Source organism: Cnephaeus nilssonii, assembly GCF_951640355.1.
Source record: "Cnephaeus nilssonii genome assembly, chromosome: 12".
NCBI lineage: Eukaryota > Metazoa > Chordata > Mammalia > Chiroptera > Vespertilionidae > Cnephaeus > Cnephaeus nilssonii.
This window is the reverse complement of record NC_137083.1, coordinates 25666002-25684091: the sequence shown is the minus strand read 5'-3', so window position 1 is coordinate 25684091 and position 18090 is coordinate 25666002. Positions and strand designations below refer to the sequence as shown.

The 18090-nt window shown below is 38.6% G+C and overlaps 1 protein-coding gene across 14 annotated transcripts in view; it reads left to right on the top strand.

Annotated features, from left to right (window-relative positions):
• Positions 1 to 18090, top strand: part of PPP1R9A (protein phosphatase 1 regulatory subunit 9A) — a 235822-nt gene that overhangs the window by 164178 nt on the left and 53554 nt on the right. For all 14 annotated transcript variants that reach the window (XM_079785686.1, XM_079785695.1, XM_079785685.1 and 11 more), the window contains one exon: positions 11229 to 11384. In XM_079785686.1, coding sequence (XP_079641812.1) covers positions 11229 to 11384 — 156 coding nt within the window. The remainder of the gene's footprint in view (positions 1 to 11228; positions 11385 to 18090) is intronic.

Genomic DNA, 18090 nt, shown 5'->3' with positions numbered 1-18090 from the left:
GATTGAGATTATTTTTATTATCAATTGATAGATAATTCATAGACATACCATCAATGACATTTTTGTTGATTTTAGTTTATTGTTTATATAGTCTATAGTTTATTGTTTAATATATATATATACACACATATAAATATATATATATATAACTTCTGGTTCTATTTAAGGACCTGTTAACATTTTTGTAATCATATGAGTCAGTTTTTATATGAACACACCATATTTTCCAAGATTTAATTTGTTGTATAATTATAGAATTATTCAAATAATGATAATACATATCACTTTGGTCAATGTAGTTGTTCTCTTCTGCAGATAAAATTCAAGGAAATACAAATCTCTTAGTCTCTTCCCACAGTTCTTCTGTTGGCATTAGAACAAGTGCTTCATTGTTTCCTTGGAAAGAAAAATGAAACTCAAGGAAGGCTGCCAACTTGAAATTGCAGTGTGACATTTGAATTACAGAGGTCTACTTTGGTCTGTTGACTGTTCAGTTCTGGGTCTCAGTGGGAAAAATAGGGATCACTGGTTCCCTCCTCACATAGAATATATTTATCAGGGACTTAAAGACAATAACATTTATGTCTTAGTAAGTGGGTAACATTATTAAGAGGAATTGAATTGGGACTATTGAGTCATGGAAAAATATAGTTTATACTCCCAAGAAGCTTGCTGTTTTGCTGTGGAAACAATAATAAATATATATGGTAAGGAATTTAAATCATTTTCAAGGCAACCTGTCAAAAGACCAGATAACCATAGTGTAAAAGAATCATCACAACTAAAGACATACAAAGTAAAAGCATGAATTTGAGATTCATGGTTTCAAATTTGATGGCAAGAAGTTTTTTTTTTTATTTTTGTTTAAATGTTTTCTATAATGGAGAAGCCAGCTCAATCCTATATAATAAAGAGGTAATGTGCAAATTGACTGTCACACTGTTACAAGATGGCAGCGCCCACAGTGGGGGTGAGGCCGGCTGCTCCACGCACCTGCTGCCGGAGTCCCCTCAGCCCCGCCGGGAGCCTTGGGTCCTCCTGCACCCCCCACTGATTGAGGCTCAGGCAAGCAGGGCCAGCCGAGGCACAGGCAACCCTTGGATGGCGGCTGCCCAGCCGCCCAGGGCCGGCCTGAGGCGCAGGTAACCAGGGCCCGCCGAGGCTTGCGCTGCCAGCAGTGGCAGCAGCAGAGGTGTGATGGGGGTGCCGCCTTCCCCTGATTGCCAGGTCGCCTCCCGCCCCTGAGGGCTCCCGGACTCTGAGAGGGGGCAGGTCAGGCTGAGGGACCCCCCCCCCCCCATTCCAGTGCATGAATTTTCATGTACCGGGCCTCTAGTATTGTATATATTCAAAGAAATAAAAAGACCAGTTTACCTGCAGAGCAGAGTATATAGAAAGGAATAGTGGTTGGAAAGTCTTTGAAAAGGTAAATTGAATAATATTGTAGAAACTTGAAAAATCAGCTGAATTTCTAATTTTTTCCCCATTAAATAATAATTGGCAGAAATGCTCTTTGATCTGAACTATCTTTTCAAGTGTTTGTGTATGAACACAGCCTTGGAGATAGAGATACTCTTTCCCTCTGGAGCAAGGGCAGTAATACTGCTTGTTATAAAAGATGCAGGTTACCCACACTCTGGGGTCCTCTCTTGTCATGTCTATGTGTGTAGACATTATCTGGCCCTATTCTCATTACTCTTTAGAAAGTGTGGCTTGAGGTTTCAGCGCAAAAATCACGATAGACTATATCAGCTAGTATGTAGAACAATTCTGGGTTAGAGGAAAGTTCTAACCTTGCTCAGGCAACACTGACAGAGAGACACACCCACACTGAGCATGAAAGGAAGGCATTTACAAACGCCATGGCAAGAAGCCTGGTAAATCTTTAGAACTCTGGCTGGTTCACTGAAGAGATAATGGGTCAGGGCATATAATGCTAGTTAAGGAGAAATAGCAACAGTTGTGCTGCCTTTCAACTCAACCTCTATTGTAGTTTATCATGCCAACTTTACATTAACTCAGACAGCAAAAGACCTCAGCTTTTTGTAGAGGGTCTTTGCTGCTCTGAGGGAATATTGGTCCTGTCAAGAAGATTTTTCTTGAGATAGACAAACTCATGTGAGAAACCACTGATGAGTATTTGGGGCCTAACCTGTTTATAATACTGGTGAAACTGTTCAAAATTCTGTCAGCCTCACCACCTTGGAAAACTTCACCATCCCTTATGTTCAAGCCAGATTCATAATTAGACTTCAGATTGAGATTTCCTCTATAACAGAGTCCCTGTTGTGAGAGTCAAGGCTATGGCTTCTGAGTCAGACTCCCCAAATCTAAATAGATCGTGTTCGTAATGATGACTCACCTTATATACTGCTTCAGGTGGACATTGGAAGTTTGGTTAAAACATGAGTAATTACTGCACTGCTCAAAACTGAAAACGACTGCACCTTATTACTGGCACAGAGCTGCTCCCATGCCCCTTGCTGCTTCCTCTCTCTATTCTGACCTTAAGGAGAAAGATGGCTAGGGCTAGGCCTGAGCTTTTTGTTCTCTAGAGAGACCAAATGCTACATGAACCCCTTGAGTATGCTGGGGAACTTTGAGAGGGAGGCACCCAAACTTTATGGTTCTGTGAATACTGGTTCACACATCTCCATCTCACCCAGTCCCATAGTGAGAAAAAGACACCCAAATTCAACTGATGTGTTTTGGCAGGGTTCATGGGAGGAAAGGAAGCAAAAATGGTCTTGTAGAGGTGACCCTTTGGGCGAATGCAAGGTGATGCTGTTATTGTTTCCACTGTTAGACATATAATGGAATTGATGTGTTATATGCCTGCACTTCTATGTCCCATTAGTGCCGAAATGGAGATCTCCCATTCAGGGACCACCACATGTAGAGCAGTAATAGTAGGACATATAGAGCACTCTCCCTGTTTTTCCCCATATGGTCCAGAAACAATACAGAATCCCAGGAAGAGAAGGGGAAATCATAGCTTATTTAAATATTTAATGGCTGGCAGGACACCCGGGCCATTTCCCAACACAACACTACCTGTCTGATGCAAAAAAAACACCAACCTCCCCCCACCACCACCAAACACACACACACACACACACACACACACACACACACACACACACACGAGGGGGGGCAGCTATTAATCTTCTATTAAATTCTTATGGAAACTGAAATTGAAGCCTGACTCATGGGGGCCATGTGACTCTCTTACCTGAATTATCTGTTTGAGATGCATCTACTTGAACTCTCTGACCAGTAAGATTATCACATGGAAATGATAAGTTGCCAATCTGGCCCAATAGCACCTTGGATTTACTTGAACAATATAGCTTTCCATTTAGGGAAACTTGACCTCTAGAAGCAAGGCCTCTAGCTCAGTGAGGCCTTCAGTTCATAGAGATTGCCTTAATGCATGGGCTTGGTTCGCTGATGGTTCCGCTAAGCTGTCCCGTGCTGCCTACTGCTTTCCAGCCTCCGCACCGGCTATGCTCACCCAGAAATGGATTTGGTCACTTTGTTCAGTCAGTTGGCAGAACTCAAGGGCATTCTCATAGTTCTGGCCTGAACTCCCCTTGATAAATCTTGTTATATTTTTACTGACTCTTGAAATGTTATCAATGACCTAGCTGGTCACTTGAAAAATTACAGACTGACAGGTGAAAGTCTGGGATGGCAAACAAATTGTGGCAGTTGATCAAATTCTTTGGGCTATTCATGTAACTGTGTTGGTCATAAGAGGCCTTTGTGTTTTTAAAGAAACACCATCTTTAGATCATCTTCAGCTGATCCACAGATCCCTCTGAAATGAGCTATTCTTGGTTACTCAGGGTTGCTTTCCTGGGGAATAGTTAATATGCATCCTGCCACCATTCTTAGGGTGGGACTCATTTAACTAGATGAAGTGGTACAAATTTTGACTGACTTTAGATGATGTGATCAGTGACACCACTTCAATTTTAGAAGGCATTCAGGTAAACCTCAGCTAGCTGGCCAAGGTTATTATGATAATAGAATTGCCCTGAACCCTGGATTTCCTTCTTGTGGGCCAATACCAAGTCTGTGCAATCACCGAGACATCCTGCTGTCTGAATTAATACCTTAGACAAGTGGAAAGGCCAGTGAAGAAACTTTAAGGAGAAAGCCAGCTGGGTTTCTATGGTAGACCCTGAAGGTTTATGGTATTTCTTTAGCCAGTAGGATCTGGAAGTCTTGGGGAACATGGTTGATCTAAGTACTGCAGGTTAGATTCATTCTGTTGCTTAGAGATCTTTTAATGGTGCTCTTAATTTTATGCAGTGAGATACAGAATGGATTTGGCCCTAGCCACTCTTGGTCACACTGAGGGAATATCATACTCATGGGAAAATTCACCAGAAGCCAAGATGGTGTAGAAAAGAAGGTAGACATGGTCTCTCCCTGGGTCTCTCACTTCTCGGCCTGCCTTGTGAGCAGAGACACTGATGGCCTTTGTTCCAGACTATCTTTCCAATGATGTTTGTCTAGTGAACAGCCTTATTAAAAATGTGGGTTTCCTAAGCTCACAATTCTTAACAAAAGGTTTTTTGCATACACCTTCTGCTTCATTTTTAGACCATGTTCTGGCAGTACCCTGGGTTTGAACTTTGTTTGGAATCCATTTCTTAACTTTAGAATCACTCAGGTCACTAGGGACATTTCCTGCTTTTTCCTTATAGAAGGTGAGAATGTTGCTAAGCTTTCTGCCACTATACAACAAGGATCCCCTTCCAGATTTCCATGTATAGTCTGTTCAAGGCAACTTAGGCTTGCTTAACATACCCTTCAAAATCCTCGCAGCCTTCATTCATTGTCTGGTTCCAAAGCCACCTTCCCGTTTTTCTGTATTCATTATACCCCCTTCCTATTGCTGTATAACAAATTACCACCAAAACTTAGCAACTTAAAATAAGTAACATTTATATATTATAGTATCTGTGGGTCAGTTTATTTGGATGCCTCTGACTCAGGATCTCTCCCAAGGCTGTAAATAAGGTGTCAGCCAGAGCTGCCGTCATCTAAACGCTCAGCTGGGGAAAGATCCGCTCCCAGTCTCACACACAGCTGTTGGCAGAACACAGAGCATCCACTCCCAAGCTCCCTCATGTGAACTGTTGGCAGGCTCCAGGCCCTTGCTGGCTGTTGGCCAGAAACATCCGTTCCTTTTGATGTGGGCCTTTTCCACAATATGGCCACTTGTTTCTTCAGAGCAAGAGGACAAAAGATAGGCAAGTCACACCAGCCTTTCTGTAAACTGTTCTGGTGGTTAGAAGTGAGTCTCTAGGTCCAGTCCGCATTCAAGGGGAAGGGCCTGTACAAGAGGATGATTACCCAGCAAGAGGGATCCCTAGGGGTCATTGCAGAGCCTGCCTGCCATGTTGGGGAATTAAGTCCCTCCATTTGAGGAGTATACTTTCTAAAAGGAAGGAAGGGGAGGACTAAAGAAGGCTTCAACATATTATAAAATCAAATGCTACTTTATGAATGGTCTACCACAATTGCTTGAACATTTTAAGGAGGGAAAGATAAGTTTGAGTTATTACAAAAGATTTTATGGGTAAATTGTAACTCTCTCTGGCCAGAAATTTTCGGAAGAATAATTCGTCAGTTGTATTATCAATGTCCTGAAGAGCTGAGCATCTGAAGGCAGGGAGCACTGAAGGCCATCTAGGTGACCTAGATACTGATCTTCAGACGTTTCTTGATTTGGTGCCCAAACAGTAAGGATGGAGTGAAATATCAGAAAACATTCTGAGAACAGAGATCGGAAAGAACATTTTGAGTGACTTGATTAGTGAAAGGAGGCATGGGCCAGGGGTCATTGGGATGTCTTACATATTTTATTTCTTTGGATCCTGTCAGTACCCCCACAAGATTGGTATCTTTTGCACCATTTTATAGAAGAGGAGAGCGCAATAGCTACCAGCTAAAGAACTTGCCACCGCTATGCAGCCATAACATTGTTCTTTCTGTTTGGGGGCCCTGATCTCTCCAGCCCCAAAGCCCATGCTCTTTTTTGGTGTGCTGCTCTGTGGCCTGGTATTGGAGAGGCCAGGGATGGGGAACATAACAGAATCATAAAGCCGTCTCCTCATGTAGCATACTCCAGGCACTGTGATGAGTACTTTGAATTTATCACTACTGGAAATTCTCCCACCAGACTTAGGAAGAAGCTGCTGTTATTTCCACTTTATAGATGAGCAAATGACGTTAAAAGAGACTAAGTGGCCTCACATTACAAAACTAGGGCACACAGAAGTCAACTGACAGCAAATGGAGAGAGAGGCCTTTGCAGAGAAGGGGATACTGTGCTGAAAACCATCTGGATGGTTGGCACAGATTTAGGAATTTTAAACATTAAAGTGTTAGTTGGAGGTCTTTTCTTCTCCAGATAAAAAGCAACTCTCTTCTATTCATTCACAAAACTGAGTCTGAAAATATACATAACCAAATTCAAATCCGATAAACAAATTCCAACACAAACTGCGTAATTAAGGCTATTTTTATGATTAGCACCATTTAGTTTCCCTGAATTTGCCAGAGCAAACATTGCTATAGCAAAAATTACTGCTAATGGTTGAGCCTAACAACAAGAGAAAATCCCCCAAAGGGTCACCTAGGCCCCAGCTACAGCTGTGCTTCACTGTATTTCTTACTTGAAAGCTGAGAATTAGCAGGAAAATTAGGCTCTGCCATGCTCTGCAGATGTAGCTAAGACTATTAATTTATTCAGCAAACATTTCTTTAGTGCCTCCTATGTGCCAAGCAGTGTGCTAGCCACCCTGGCATCGCAGAAATAAACCCTACCCAGCATTCTCAAATAGCCAAGTTTTACGTAGCAGCAACAGAAAGGGTTGAATTAGAAGAGTCTTAAGGCTGCAGCTTCATAGGATGTGCTAGGTAGATGGATAGTCACTTCCCATCACTGAGGTAGGAGGGGACCCAGTTATATGAGGAGAACAGAGGCCTGGACGTTTTCTGGGGTAGAAGCTGGTGTCTATTCCAAAACCAGAAATATAAGAGGAGGAGCAAGTTTACCGAATAGAGACATTTTACTTCAGAAATGACTGACCAATTTGCTTATAAAAGATTCTAGTGGCGAGGTCGTTTAGGACATTATATTAGCACTGTCCGGATATGAGACAGATTTGGAGAGCTTTAGAATGTTACTGTTATAGTATTAGTATCAGCAGCAGCAACAGCTGCAATTGCTCATTTTGAGCACCTACCATGTGCCGGACTTTGTGTTAAACACTTTACAGGCGCCATCTGATTTAATCTCATGACAACCTTGTTATCACAGAGCCAGGATTTGAACATAGGCCTAGGCGACTTCAGAACCAAGATTCTTTAATCGGTCGCCACTTAACCACCTCCCCAATGTAACAGATCGGTCTGTTCCTCTGTGCAACCCGGGCTGAGATCTGCAGCCTTCCTGTGTGTCCAGGGCTCTAGTGTGTCTACACGCTTCGGCCCCACAAGTCAAAAGTTACATGTTTACTAAGAGGCAGAACAGCTCTACTTATTATTGTAATCGTGTATTTTAATGAAATATTGAATTCTGTAAGTAATATGAGTGTAAAGGAAGTTTGTCTGTGAAAATGAGGTAAAATGCTTAGGGAAGCTTCAGTAAAGACTGGTAGCTCAAGAAAATTAGATGTGAGAAGGAAATGTAAGAGATATAAACCATAGACACCTAGTGGAATTTTGCACTCATTTTGCCTTGCAAATACGGTTTTTGTCCATTTTAAGACACTGCAGTAATTCTACAGAGTGTACGCTGTAGTTCTGGTTTACATAAGAAAGAGTGCATGAAACATCAGTCAGCCGACCCGGAAGCTAATCTTTTGAAGGAGATTTCTATGCACTCGCCCAGGGTGAGCATGTTATGAGAGAAAAGAAGAGGATAAGAACTTTGGAGCTCATCAGAGACACTCTTCAAATCTTCAAAGTGAATTGAATGATAATGTTCAAAGATGTGGAAGGGGAATCTCAACACAACAGGATTATGCACTGGGGTTTTGGCTGGGGAAATACGAAAGGAATGCATTTCTGTTTTTTTTATCTGCCAAGCTTTAGCTCATGTAGACTCCAGGCAGCATCGCATAGGAAAAAGAGCATGGGCTTTGGAATATGTTAGATGTAGCTTCAAGCACATAATTGAATGTCTAACCTTGGGTAAAGTCTCTGCGTTTTCGTTTCCTCAAATTAAGATGGCATAGTAATAACCTATAGCATCCAATTTTTAAGAAATGTGCAGTATCAGGCACACAGTAAGTTACAAAAGTAATTGTTATTCATTTTTCCCCCTTTTGGGGGGCCATTAAAAAGTATAAGCTAATAAGCAAGAAGGCAGACAAGGAGATGAAATGGAACATGTACTGTCCCTTCACTCCTTACATGAAGAACTATTCTTGCCCCATTTAAAGTGCATTTGCAGGTTGGGACAAAGAACTCTTGAAGAGTCTGTGTATGAAAGATGTTGAAACTGGTCAGGAATAAAGATAAGGAACTGGATGCCAATGGAATACTTTGTTGTAGCAGTTGCTTTTTTGTACATCATTGTCCATCATCCTCTGTAAACTTCAGATTCAGTTCAATCTAATTTTGAGGTTTATGGAATTCTGCTAACATATCATTCTATGTAATTTATTTCACTTACAGGTTTAGCATAAAAGTAATGACCATTTTCAAAGAAGATAAAAGAATCAGATGCACACATTATTCTTAGTCTACTAGATGTAACCTTTAAACCCCTAGGTATTTGAGGTTCTGTAGTAAATGCCTCCTTTATTCTAAAGCCAGTTCAGGGTGGGAACAATAACTGATCAGTGAGCAAGAACAGCAACGTGAGTTTTTAAACACCCTATCCAAAGCCTCTAATAAGTAATTAATATAATCAAGACAGTAAAAGAGACATATCTGATCCTCAGCATGCTTATAAGGCTAATTAGAAAAAGCAATGTTAGTAAATAAAAAGATGAAATGAAAAATAAGTATTTTAGCAGAATTGCAGGTAATTTGGATATTGGGACAGAAAGAAAATTAGCGAAGTCAAATAAAAGAATCAAGAGGAAGACTTCTTAATAACTTACATTTATGAAGATAATGTACATTTCAACTCATGTTTAAAATGTGCTACATCATTATCAGACTTTAAATTTAGCTTAAGATTTTATTGAGTCACTCATGATATTCATCAAATTGATGGTATAGAAGTAAATTTTATATACCTGGTTAGGCCCTCATAATAAAAGTGTGGCTGTGCTGCTAGTTATAATTATAGGGTTAAAAACTCTCAGCAAGGTTTCTTGAGATTGTGCATGTACCAGCCCTGCTACATTCCCACGGATTAACATCAGCTGGATTTATAAAGTTCCTATTGGTTCTAAATACATATAGAAATTAGAGGTGAATTAATTTACAGGCTATCACAGAAAAGAAAAACGTATCAAATCTGGAGTAAGAGTTCTTTTACTCTTTAAGATTTGTAGGATCTAATTATACCAACAAGTGGGAGCTCTCTGGAACCAACCAGCCCCACTCTTCAGCTACCTTTCCTGTCAGGGCTTAGGACACTGGGAATGGTATTTATAGCTTGGACTTTTTATAAACTGGTTTCGGAGGAGTCCTAGACTTCCAGGTACTTTTACACAAATGCCACCCAAGTCAAGGTCTTCATGATAATAACCTCTGTGTGGGAAGTAGAGTCTGAAGGATGCCGAGACAGTTAGTTCATTGTGATCAATGGTCCTCGGATCCCTTACTAGAAATTTTGTCTACTTCTGGGCTCCATGATTTAAGAGAAATGTGGAAAACTTAGAATCAGAATGCAGGTTCAGAGACAATCACAGAGACTGAGACCTATGAGAATTCTACAATTTTTTTTTTTTTACCTCAAAAGAAGTCGGAATGGCAGTTTAATAGTGGTCTTCCAGACATGAGGAATTATTACATTGAGGTTCATGACCATATTTCTTTCAGATGCAAACATAGCAAAAGAAATGAAGTTTCAGCTCTAGCAAGAACATAGCACAGAACCAAAAGACAAAAAGAAAAAAGCAATCAGATGCTAAATGTATTTAACCAAAAGAATAGATCACTCACTACACTGTTTATGAAAGTTTTTTTAAAGGCAATATGACTTCCTATCTGTTTTATGTATTAGATGGAACTACCTGAAGGAGCAAAGATGAATTAAATGAACTTTGTTTTTCATTGAATCGGTGATTTATCTTTCAATTATATCATAAGCTGTAGATTTCAAACAGTTATTATTTGGAATTAGCATCTCATAGCCTGATGTTGCCAGGAGCAGAGCTACCTTTTAATGTTAAGGAAGTTAGTGGTGAGGAGGAACATTTATTCCAGGGGTCATGGACTCAGATACCTTAGGGGCCTGCGGATATCATGAAGGCGGGAAGGTAACAGCTTGGAACAATATGGAGTTACAGACGTTGGAGTGTATTAGAAAGTGTGTGACCCAGCTAAAAGGGGTAACTACTGCTGACTCTGGCCAATTGTTAATCATGTTACAACGTGCCTATGTTGGCAGGTCGTTGGCTTTCTCAAGAAAAACTGAAAACCTAGAATATTATGTGAATCTTTTTCCTTTTTTAAGCATTGACAAAATGCTAAGATTTATCAAAGTCCTCTGCAGGCAAAACAGTACACTCATGTGGACTGTAAACTTAGAAACCTTGGGGTTATCCTTTAGGTCAGTAGTTAACCACATTAGTTAAATAAATGAGACAGAATGATTGAATTCTAAAGCTTAGGTGAGTTCATCTACTAAACTTGTGCAGGATTTAATTAAGGTTCCTTTCAACTCTGTGAATCTTTTGATCTCCCCTTCCTTTTTCCGTGTGCCTAGTATTGGGTGAGAATTTTAAGGAATTGTTTTATTTAATAAAACCATCAAATACTTCGATTAAAAACAACTCTTGTTGCTATACTAGAGATGCTGCTGATGATAGTAGCTTTTCAGAAATGCTCTTATACATGGCATAGACATGTCACTTTGAGTTTTTAAACTAACATTTGTTTATAACATTGGCTGCATGAGGCATGCTTGACTTAAAAGCCTACTTACACTTTTACCACTTTATTTCTCTTTCATAAAAAATATTTTCAAATCACCCGTCTCTCCCTGGGGGAGGGCAGCTAGAGTTCTGAAACCCCCTTCCTTCCAGACAGGAGAATATGCCACCGATGAAGAGGAGGATGAGGAAGGACCCACCCTTCCCGGCAGTGACATGGCCATTGAAGTCTTCGAGCTGCCCGAGAATGAGGACATGTTTTCCCCGTCAGACCTGGACACAACCAAGCTCAGTCACAAATTCAAAGAGGTAAGCTGCTGGTCTGCAAAGTACTTTTTATACCCGTCCATTTAATTATTAAGTATGTATTTTTGTTTGATAAATGTAGTAAGATTTATCAGTTTTCAAAATAGAGCCTTTTTATAAAGGATTGTCTTGAATCACATTGAATTTCAACGTAAATTTTAAGTGGACCTTTTTCCATAATCATTAATTTAAACCCTTGTTATTTGTCGTAGTGACAGCTTACAACTTGCCTATTCCATAATTTCAAACTGTAGTTTAAATGTGCAGTTTTCATGATAAGTTCATGTTATATTTTTTCAGTTTTATAGACATTTGTGGACCTGGTGATAAGCTTTCCTTTAAGACAGTGGTTTTAAAAGTTGTTGTTTTTCCTTTTCCTAAAATAGACAAGGTCCCAACAGCAGTCAGGTGACATAACCAAATGGTTTAACTGAAGAAAGTGTAGTGAATGAACTTGGAACAAAGCTAGTTGAACTACCAAGGGAAGGTGAAGCTGTTGCTGGCTTGATGGTAAAGAGGGAGGTGACCTTTTTGGAAAGGGGGCCATTCAACATCTGCAGCTTTGTATGATGCAGCCACTGCTAAAAACTGCATCTTGGGGGTAAGGGTAATGTATACCCAGTCCCTTCTCTCTTTCTGCTGATACCTCCCCGGGTCTAAGACAGGCAGGGGGGTCTGAGAGATGCCATCTTGAAACCTGAGATCAGTGCTCTCAAGGCAGGAGCTGTCTGAAACTACTCAGAACCCCAAGACCTAAAAGGGAAAGAGTGGTGAATGGGTCCACAGGCAGTTTATTCTTCATTGTTTTAGGGAACATCCTCCATTGTGAAGACAAGTACAGTATGTTATTATTTACAGCCTCCCCAAATAACCAGGAAGCACTGAGGCTCGAAAACCACTGTTGTGGTTTCAAGTCTGGTAGGGACTTGACCACTTCTGGGGACGGGGAGAGGGGGAATGTTGTCCTATACTTGAAAAGTAAATTTGATAATTGCAGATTCGTGATTACTAATTTTATTTGTAATTTCTAATTTTCATTTGGAATTTTTAATTTTGCTATATCATAAATAGGTCAAGTTTATACATTCTGATGTTATGCTTTATATGCCTAAAATGTTGACTTGCCCTCGCCGGTTTGGCTCAATGGGTAGAGTGTCAGCCTGAGGACTGAAGAGTCACGGGTTCAATTCTGGTCAAGGGCACATGCCTCGGTTGCGGGCTCAATCCCTCATAGGGGGCTTGCAGGAGGCAGCCAATCAATGATTCTCTCTCATCATTGATGTTTCTTTCTCTCTCTCCCTCTCCCTTCCTCTCTGAAATCAATAAAGATATATTTTTAAAAAATAAATAACTAAAAAATAAAATGTTGACTTACCTTTTTAATTCCTGTGACAAAATTTACATCTTTGAGACCAGTATTAAGGTGAATATACTTTTCAAGTATAAGTTTTTATGTAAAAAAACAACAACACACAAACCAACAAACTTAAGTTCATTTTAGAGTTTTGGAAAATGCAAAATTATATAAATATAAAAAATCTCTCATAATCCCAATGTTGTGGTATTTGGGATTATATAATATAGAGTGTGTTAAATTCCTACTCTTTATGTTTAAATTTGTAGTGTTAGGATTTTCCCATGTCACCAAATGTTCTTCTGTAACTAATGCCGCTTCACTATTCCATCTTACGGATTTTTCATGATTTATCTTTCTAATTCCTTTTTTGGGAATATTTTCTTTACTTCCAGGTCTTACGATTATTATTATTAAAAGTAAAATTGCAGTAAATCCCTTTGCACTTGTCTTTAGGATAATTTCTCACACTGGAATTATTAAATCAAAGAATATGAATATTTGGGGGCTTGTGATATTTAATGCCAAGTTGAACCAGAATGGCTTTTTTGGTTGGTGCAGAAATGTACTTATGAATTGAGAGTGTCCATTCCTTTCCACCCGTTATTGCTAGGTGGAACCATTTCCATTCATATAGTCCACAGAGTCCTTGAGGCAAAATACATGGATTTTTCATATGATTTATAACCATTCCTAGTTCTAAATCAGGTGTGACTGTCTCAGTACAACACAGTACCCTATTCTGTAATGATCACAAAACTCAGCATTCCCTTACAACAGCGCCTATCTTAGGACCATTTCTTATAAGGGACTTCTAGATTAACTGACATCTTCAAACCAAATACCACACCATTTCACTTCTAATTTGTTGATTTTCTTATGTTTTATATTTAACATATTTGGGAGATTGCCATTGAGTATCAACTACATGGCACTCTTACACAGTATCCGTATCTCATGCAGCGCCACTGTCAGTTTTAACTCTGGTTATGTGATTAACATACACGCCCAAATACTGTATAGCACCAGATATTTTTCATAAGATTATGCACAAAACCTGGGGTGGAGGTGGATAGTCATGCTGTATTGGAATCTGTACAAAGTCTCACAGTATTACAGAGGCTTCTCTTAATTACATTATTTCAAGCAAAAGCACATGCCATGCTATTTGGGCAAAGCACTTCACACTGACACCTCAGTCAGTGCTGCTTTGGGCCTGTTCTGTATCTTCCCTCGTAGACCCTAAGCTCCTCTGGCTTTGCTCACTGTTGGACCCTCAGCCTTTGCACAGTCCTGGGCAGACAGTGGTTAAATATTTGGTGAATGAATGTTGTCAAGCATAAACTGGAAACTTTTGTGTACAACACGACAAGTACCTTAGCTCAATTTATTCAAATAGTTAATAAGGTGGCTCACACTTTCCTTAAACACTAATTTATTTACCCCTTTTCCTCTTGTTGGAGGTTCGGCATCATTAGCTACTGAATTTGTGTTTTTACACTCTAGACTGCTTTTGGCTTTTATATTCTGTTCCATTTTCTCATTCTTTGCTGAAATATTATTAGAATACTAGAGGCCCAGTGCATGATTGAATCATGCACGTGTAGGGTCCCCTACACGCTTTCGCTTTCGATCACGGGGGAGCTGGGTGCCTGTCCGCTGGTGCACCAGGCCTTTCAGAAGCCTCCAGCGCGGCGAAGGCTTCTGAAAGGCCTGGTGCACCAGCGATCAAAAGCAAAAGCGTGGGAGCTGGGTGCCTGTCCGCTCAGGCACCAGGCCTTTCAGAAGCCTTCGCCGTGCCAGAGGCTTCTGAAAGGCCTGGTGCACCAGCGGACAGGCACCCAGCTCCCCCACTTTCGATGGTCCGCGGTGGGACATGAGCTCGCTGCCCCAGAGGCCCCTTCTGTGCCGCAGCACAGCCATGGCGCAGACGCTGAGCTCGAGCCGCTGCTGGTGACGTGAGCTCAGCGTCCCGCCGGGCCAATCGGTCCCCCCGAGTCCCGCCCCCCCACGCCTCCTGGCCAATCGCGGGCATAGCGAAGGTACGGTCAATTTGCATATTTGTCTATTATTAGGTAGGATGTGTTAAACATTGATGGAATAAATCCGGTCTATCTAACTTCAGATATTCCTTTACTTTTCAACTTATCCAAGAAAACATATGAATCACTTCATTAATTCCCTTGGAAAAAAACTTCTCTGTAATTTTGATTGTAATTACATTAAACTAGTAAATTAACTTGCAGAAAACTGGCATTTTTGTCACGTTGACTCTTTTAATCCCAGCTTATGGAATATAACTGTTTAATTCAAGTCTTTTTTTTCTGATCTCTAAAAATTTATAGTCCCCTTATTAGTTACATAAGTGCCCACCTGTAACAGAAAGTCTTCACTAGAGTGGATTAACCAAAAGCTGCCACAAAGGTTATATTCGCTTTGATATAAGTTAACAAGGTTTCTTTACTTTTCTATTTTCAGAAATGACTTTAATAAGAGACTTAATGACTTGCATAAGGTAGAAATTACTGTTCCCTGAAAGTTTGTCATTACCCAGCTATAAAACCATCTGTGCCTTTGTGGAGGAAGATTTTAAATACCTTTTATAATAGCTAATACTCAAGGTTTCAGCTTTTTCTTGGGCCAATTCTGATATATTTGCATTTCTCAAGAATACATTTCAAATGTATTTCCTAGGCATTCATATTTATTAACACATTTTGTAATATTTTAAGTTACTGAAATCTTTAATATCTATAGTTAGTTACTCTTTTATTCTTTCTTTTCTTTATTTGAATAGTTTCACTTTTTAGTTGTTTTTTCTAGAATTTTATCTGTAATGTTATCTTTTATATTCCTATTTTATTTTTAAATTAAAAAATACTTTAAAAATTTTTAAAATACTTATTTTATTACTTCCTACCAATATCTTTATTTGTCATCCTATCTCCTTTATTGGTATTAATCAATTGGGCTTACTACATTTATTTTTGATAACTCCTGCATTCTGTAAGTATTTGTAAATATAATTTGCATATATAATTTTTTTCTGAATATTATTTTAGCTACATGTCACAATTGTTTACATTTAGAATGCCATTATCACTTTGATCTATTTTCTTTTGGGATTTCTTCTTTTTCTTTAATATATATTTTTATTGATGTTAGAGAGGAAGGGAGAGGGATAGAGAGATAGAAACATCAATGATGAGAGATAATCATTGATCAGCTGCCTCCTGCATGCCCCCTACTGGGGATAGAGCCTGCAACCCAGGCATGTGCCCTTGGCTGGAATCAAACCTGGGACCCTTCAGTCCGCAGGCCTACACTCTATCCACTGAGCCAAACCGGCTAGGGCTAGGATTTCTTCTTTAACAAAAATTATTTAGTGGAATATTTTACTTTCTATATTTACTTTCTAGAACTATATTTTGCTATTCTTTGGTTATTGGGTTCTAACTCTGGTCAGAAAAGATATTCCAAATAATAGCTGTTTAGAATTTTCAAGGCTTTTATAGTTTAATTCATAAACAGGTTTGTTTAAATATTCCTCATTGATGCAAAAAGCACTTATATTCTATGTTTGGGTGTGAAAAATATATGTTTTTCATTTACATAAGAGTAATAATACAAGCACATTTTTCTATAGCCCAGTTTGCATTTTGTCTTATCAACTGATTTTGAAAAGCATATGATAAATCAAAAGCTACAGGTTTTTTTCTTATAATTCTGTCAATTATAGTTTTATATATTTTAAATCTTTGTTGCTATGTACATATATGTTCAGGTTTGTGACAACTTCCTGATTTATTGTAACACCTCTCTTGTAGCTTATGATGCATTTTACCCCAAATTCTAATTTATCTGATAGTAAAAATTCAACACTGCCTTTCTTTTTCTTCATATTTACTTCAAAGCATTTATTTTCTATATATTTTTTGTTTTTAGTCATTCTGTACCTTCTCATTCAAATCTGTTTTCTTTAGTCCACCTATTCCTAAATCTTATCTTTGTACTAACTACCCTGGGAGTCTTTGTCAGTTAATTGGTGAGTTTAACCTATTTATATTTACTTTGATCATTTTAATATTAGAACTTAAATCTTCTGAATTATTTCATATTTTACAATTTCCATGTTTTCTTCTTGTTTTTGTTTTATCTGTTTACCTATTTGTCATTAGATACATAAAATTTTCATCTGCTGCCTACAAGTTAAACATTTTATTCTATTTTTCTAGAGATTTTTTTCTCAGTTACTTTGACTCAGCCTTTAGTTATTTTCTCCTGGCATTATAGAAAACAGATCGATAGCTCTGTCATTAACATTTAACAAAATAACAGCCATAGCATACTCTCATCTGCTTCTCCTCTCTAGTTTTTCTGCATTTCAGGAGTTTCGGTTAATTATATTTATAGGTGTGCCTTTTACAGAACAAATAGTTCCTACACACCTGTACTTCTTCCCAGCTTTATAGGATTTCAGTCCTGCCCTGATGTTCATTCACCCTTGTTCTAGTGCTGCTCCTTTACCACATGGAACCGAAGGTTGAGTTAGTGGCCAGGATACCTAGAATTCAGGGCAATGAAATAGATTGTCTCTGATTTACCTCTAGATGCAGGCTTACCTCTGGTTGCTGACATTTTCCTGCTTCAGATCTTCATTTTCCCCTCAAATGTCTAGAAACATCTGTGTTCTGTCTCACAAGCTTTTTGTTAATTGATGAATGACAACCTGAAGCCCATTAGTATTCCTTTTTTCCCCTTTTGGCATCTCTAAAGTTGAATTCAGGCAAGACAATAAATAGCTTTTGTTAGTTTGCTATGTTGTACTAAACTGGAAGTTTTCTCCTACATAATTTAGTCATTTCCACTTTTATTTATTTTTATTAATTGCATTATTGTCCTTAGGAATGTTTAATTTCTTTTATTCTATTGTATTGCAATAAACAATTTATTGTAATACTTTATTGTTTAAATACAAAAGCACTTAAAGCTATGTATTTCTCTCTCTTTGACCACAGCTTTCATTTTAGTTTACATATGCGTTCTTCTTGTCATCATTTTTTGCGAATAAGTCTATATTTTTCATTTTTTACTATTTTCATTTTGCTTTGACTTGAATAAATGAGGAAACAGTTTTTAATTTGTATTTTTTTGCATTAATTTAATGTTTTCTTACATTCTGGTCAGATAATATTGTTTTTATATGTTTTTATTTTTTAGGGTAATGTTTTTATTATAGATTAATATGGGTATTTGTGATAAAAGTGATATGTGTTTTATACCTTCCATATCCTTATTAATTTTTCCTATTTAACTTACAGAGCCATTTAGTAAAATTACACCTCATTATAATGT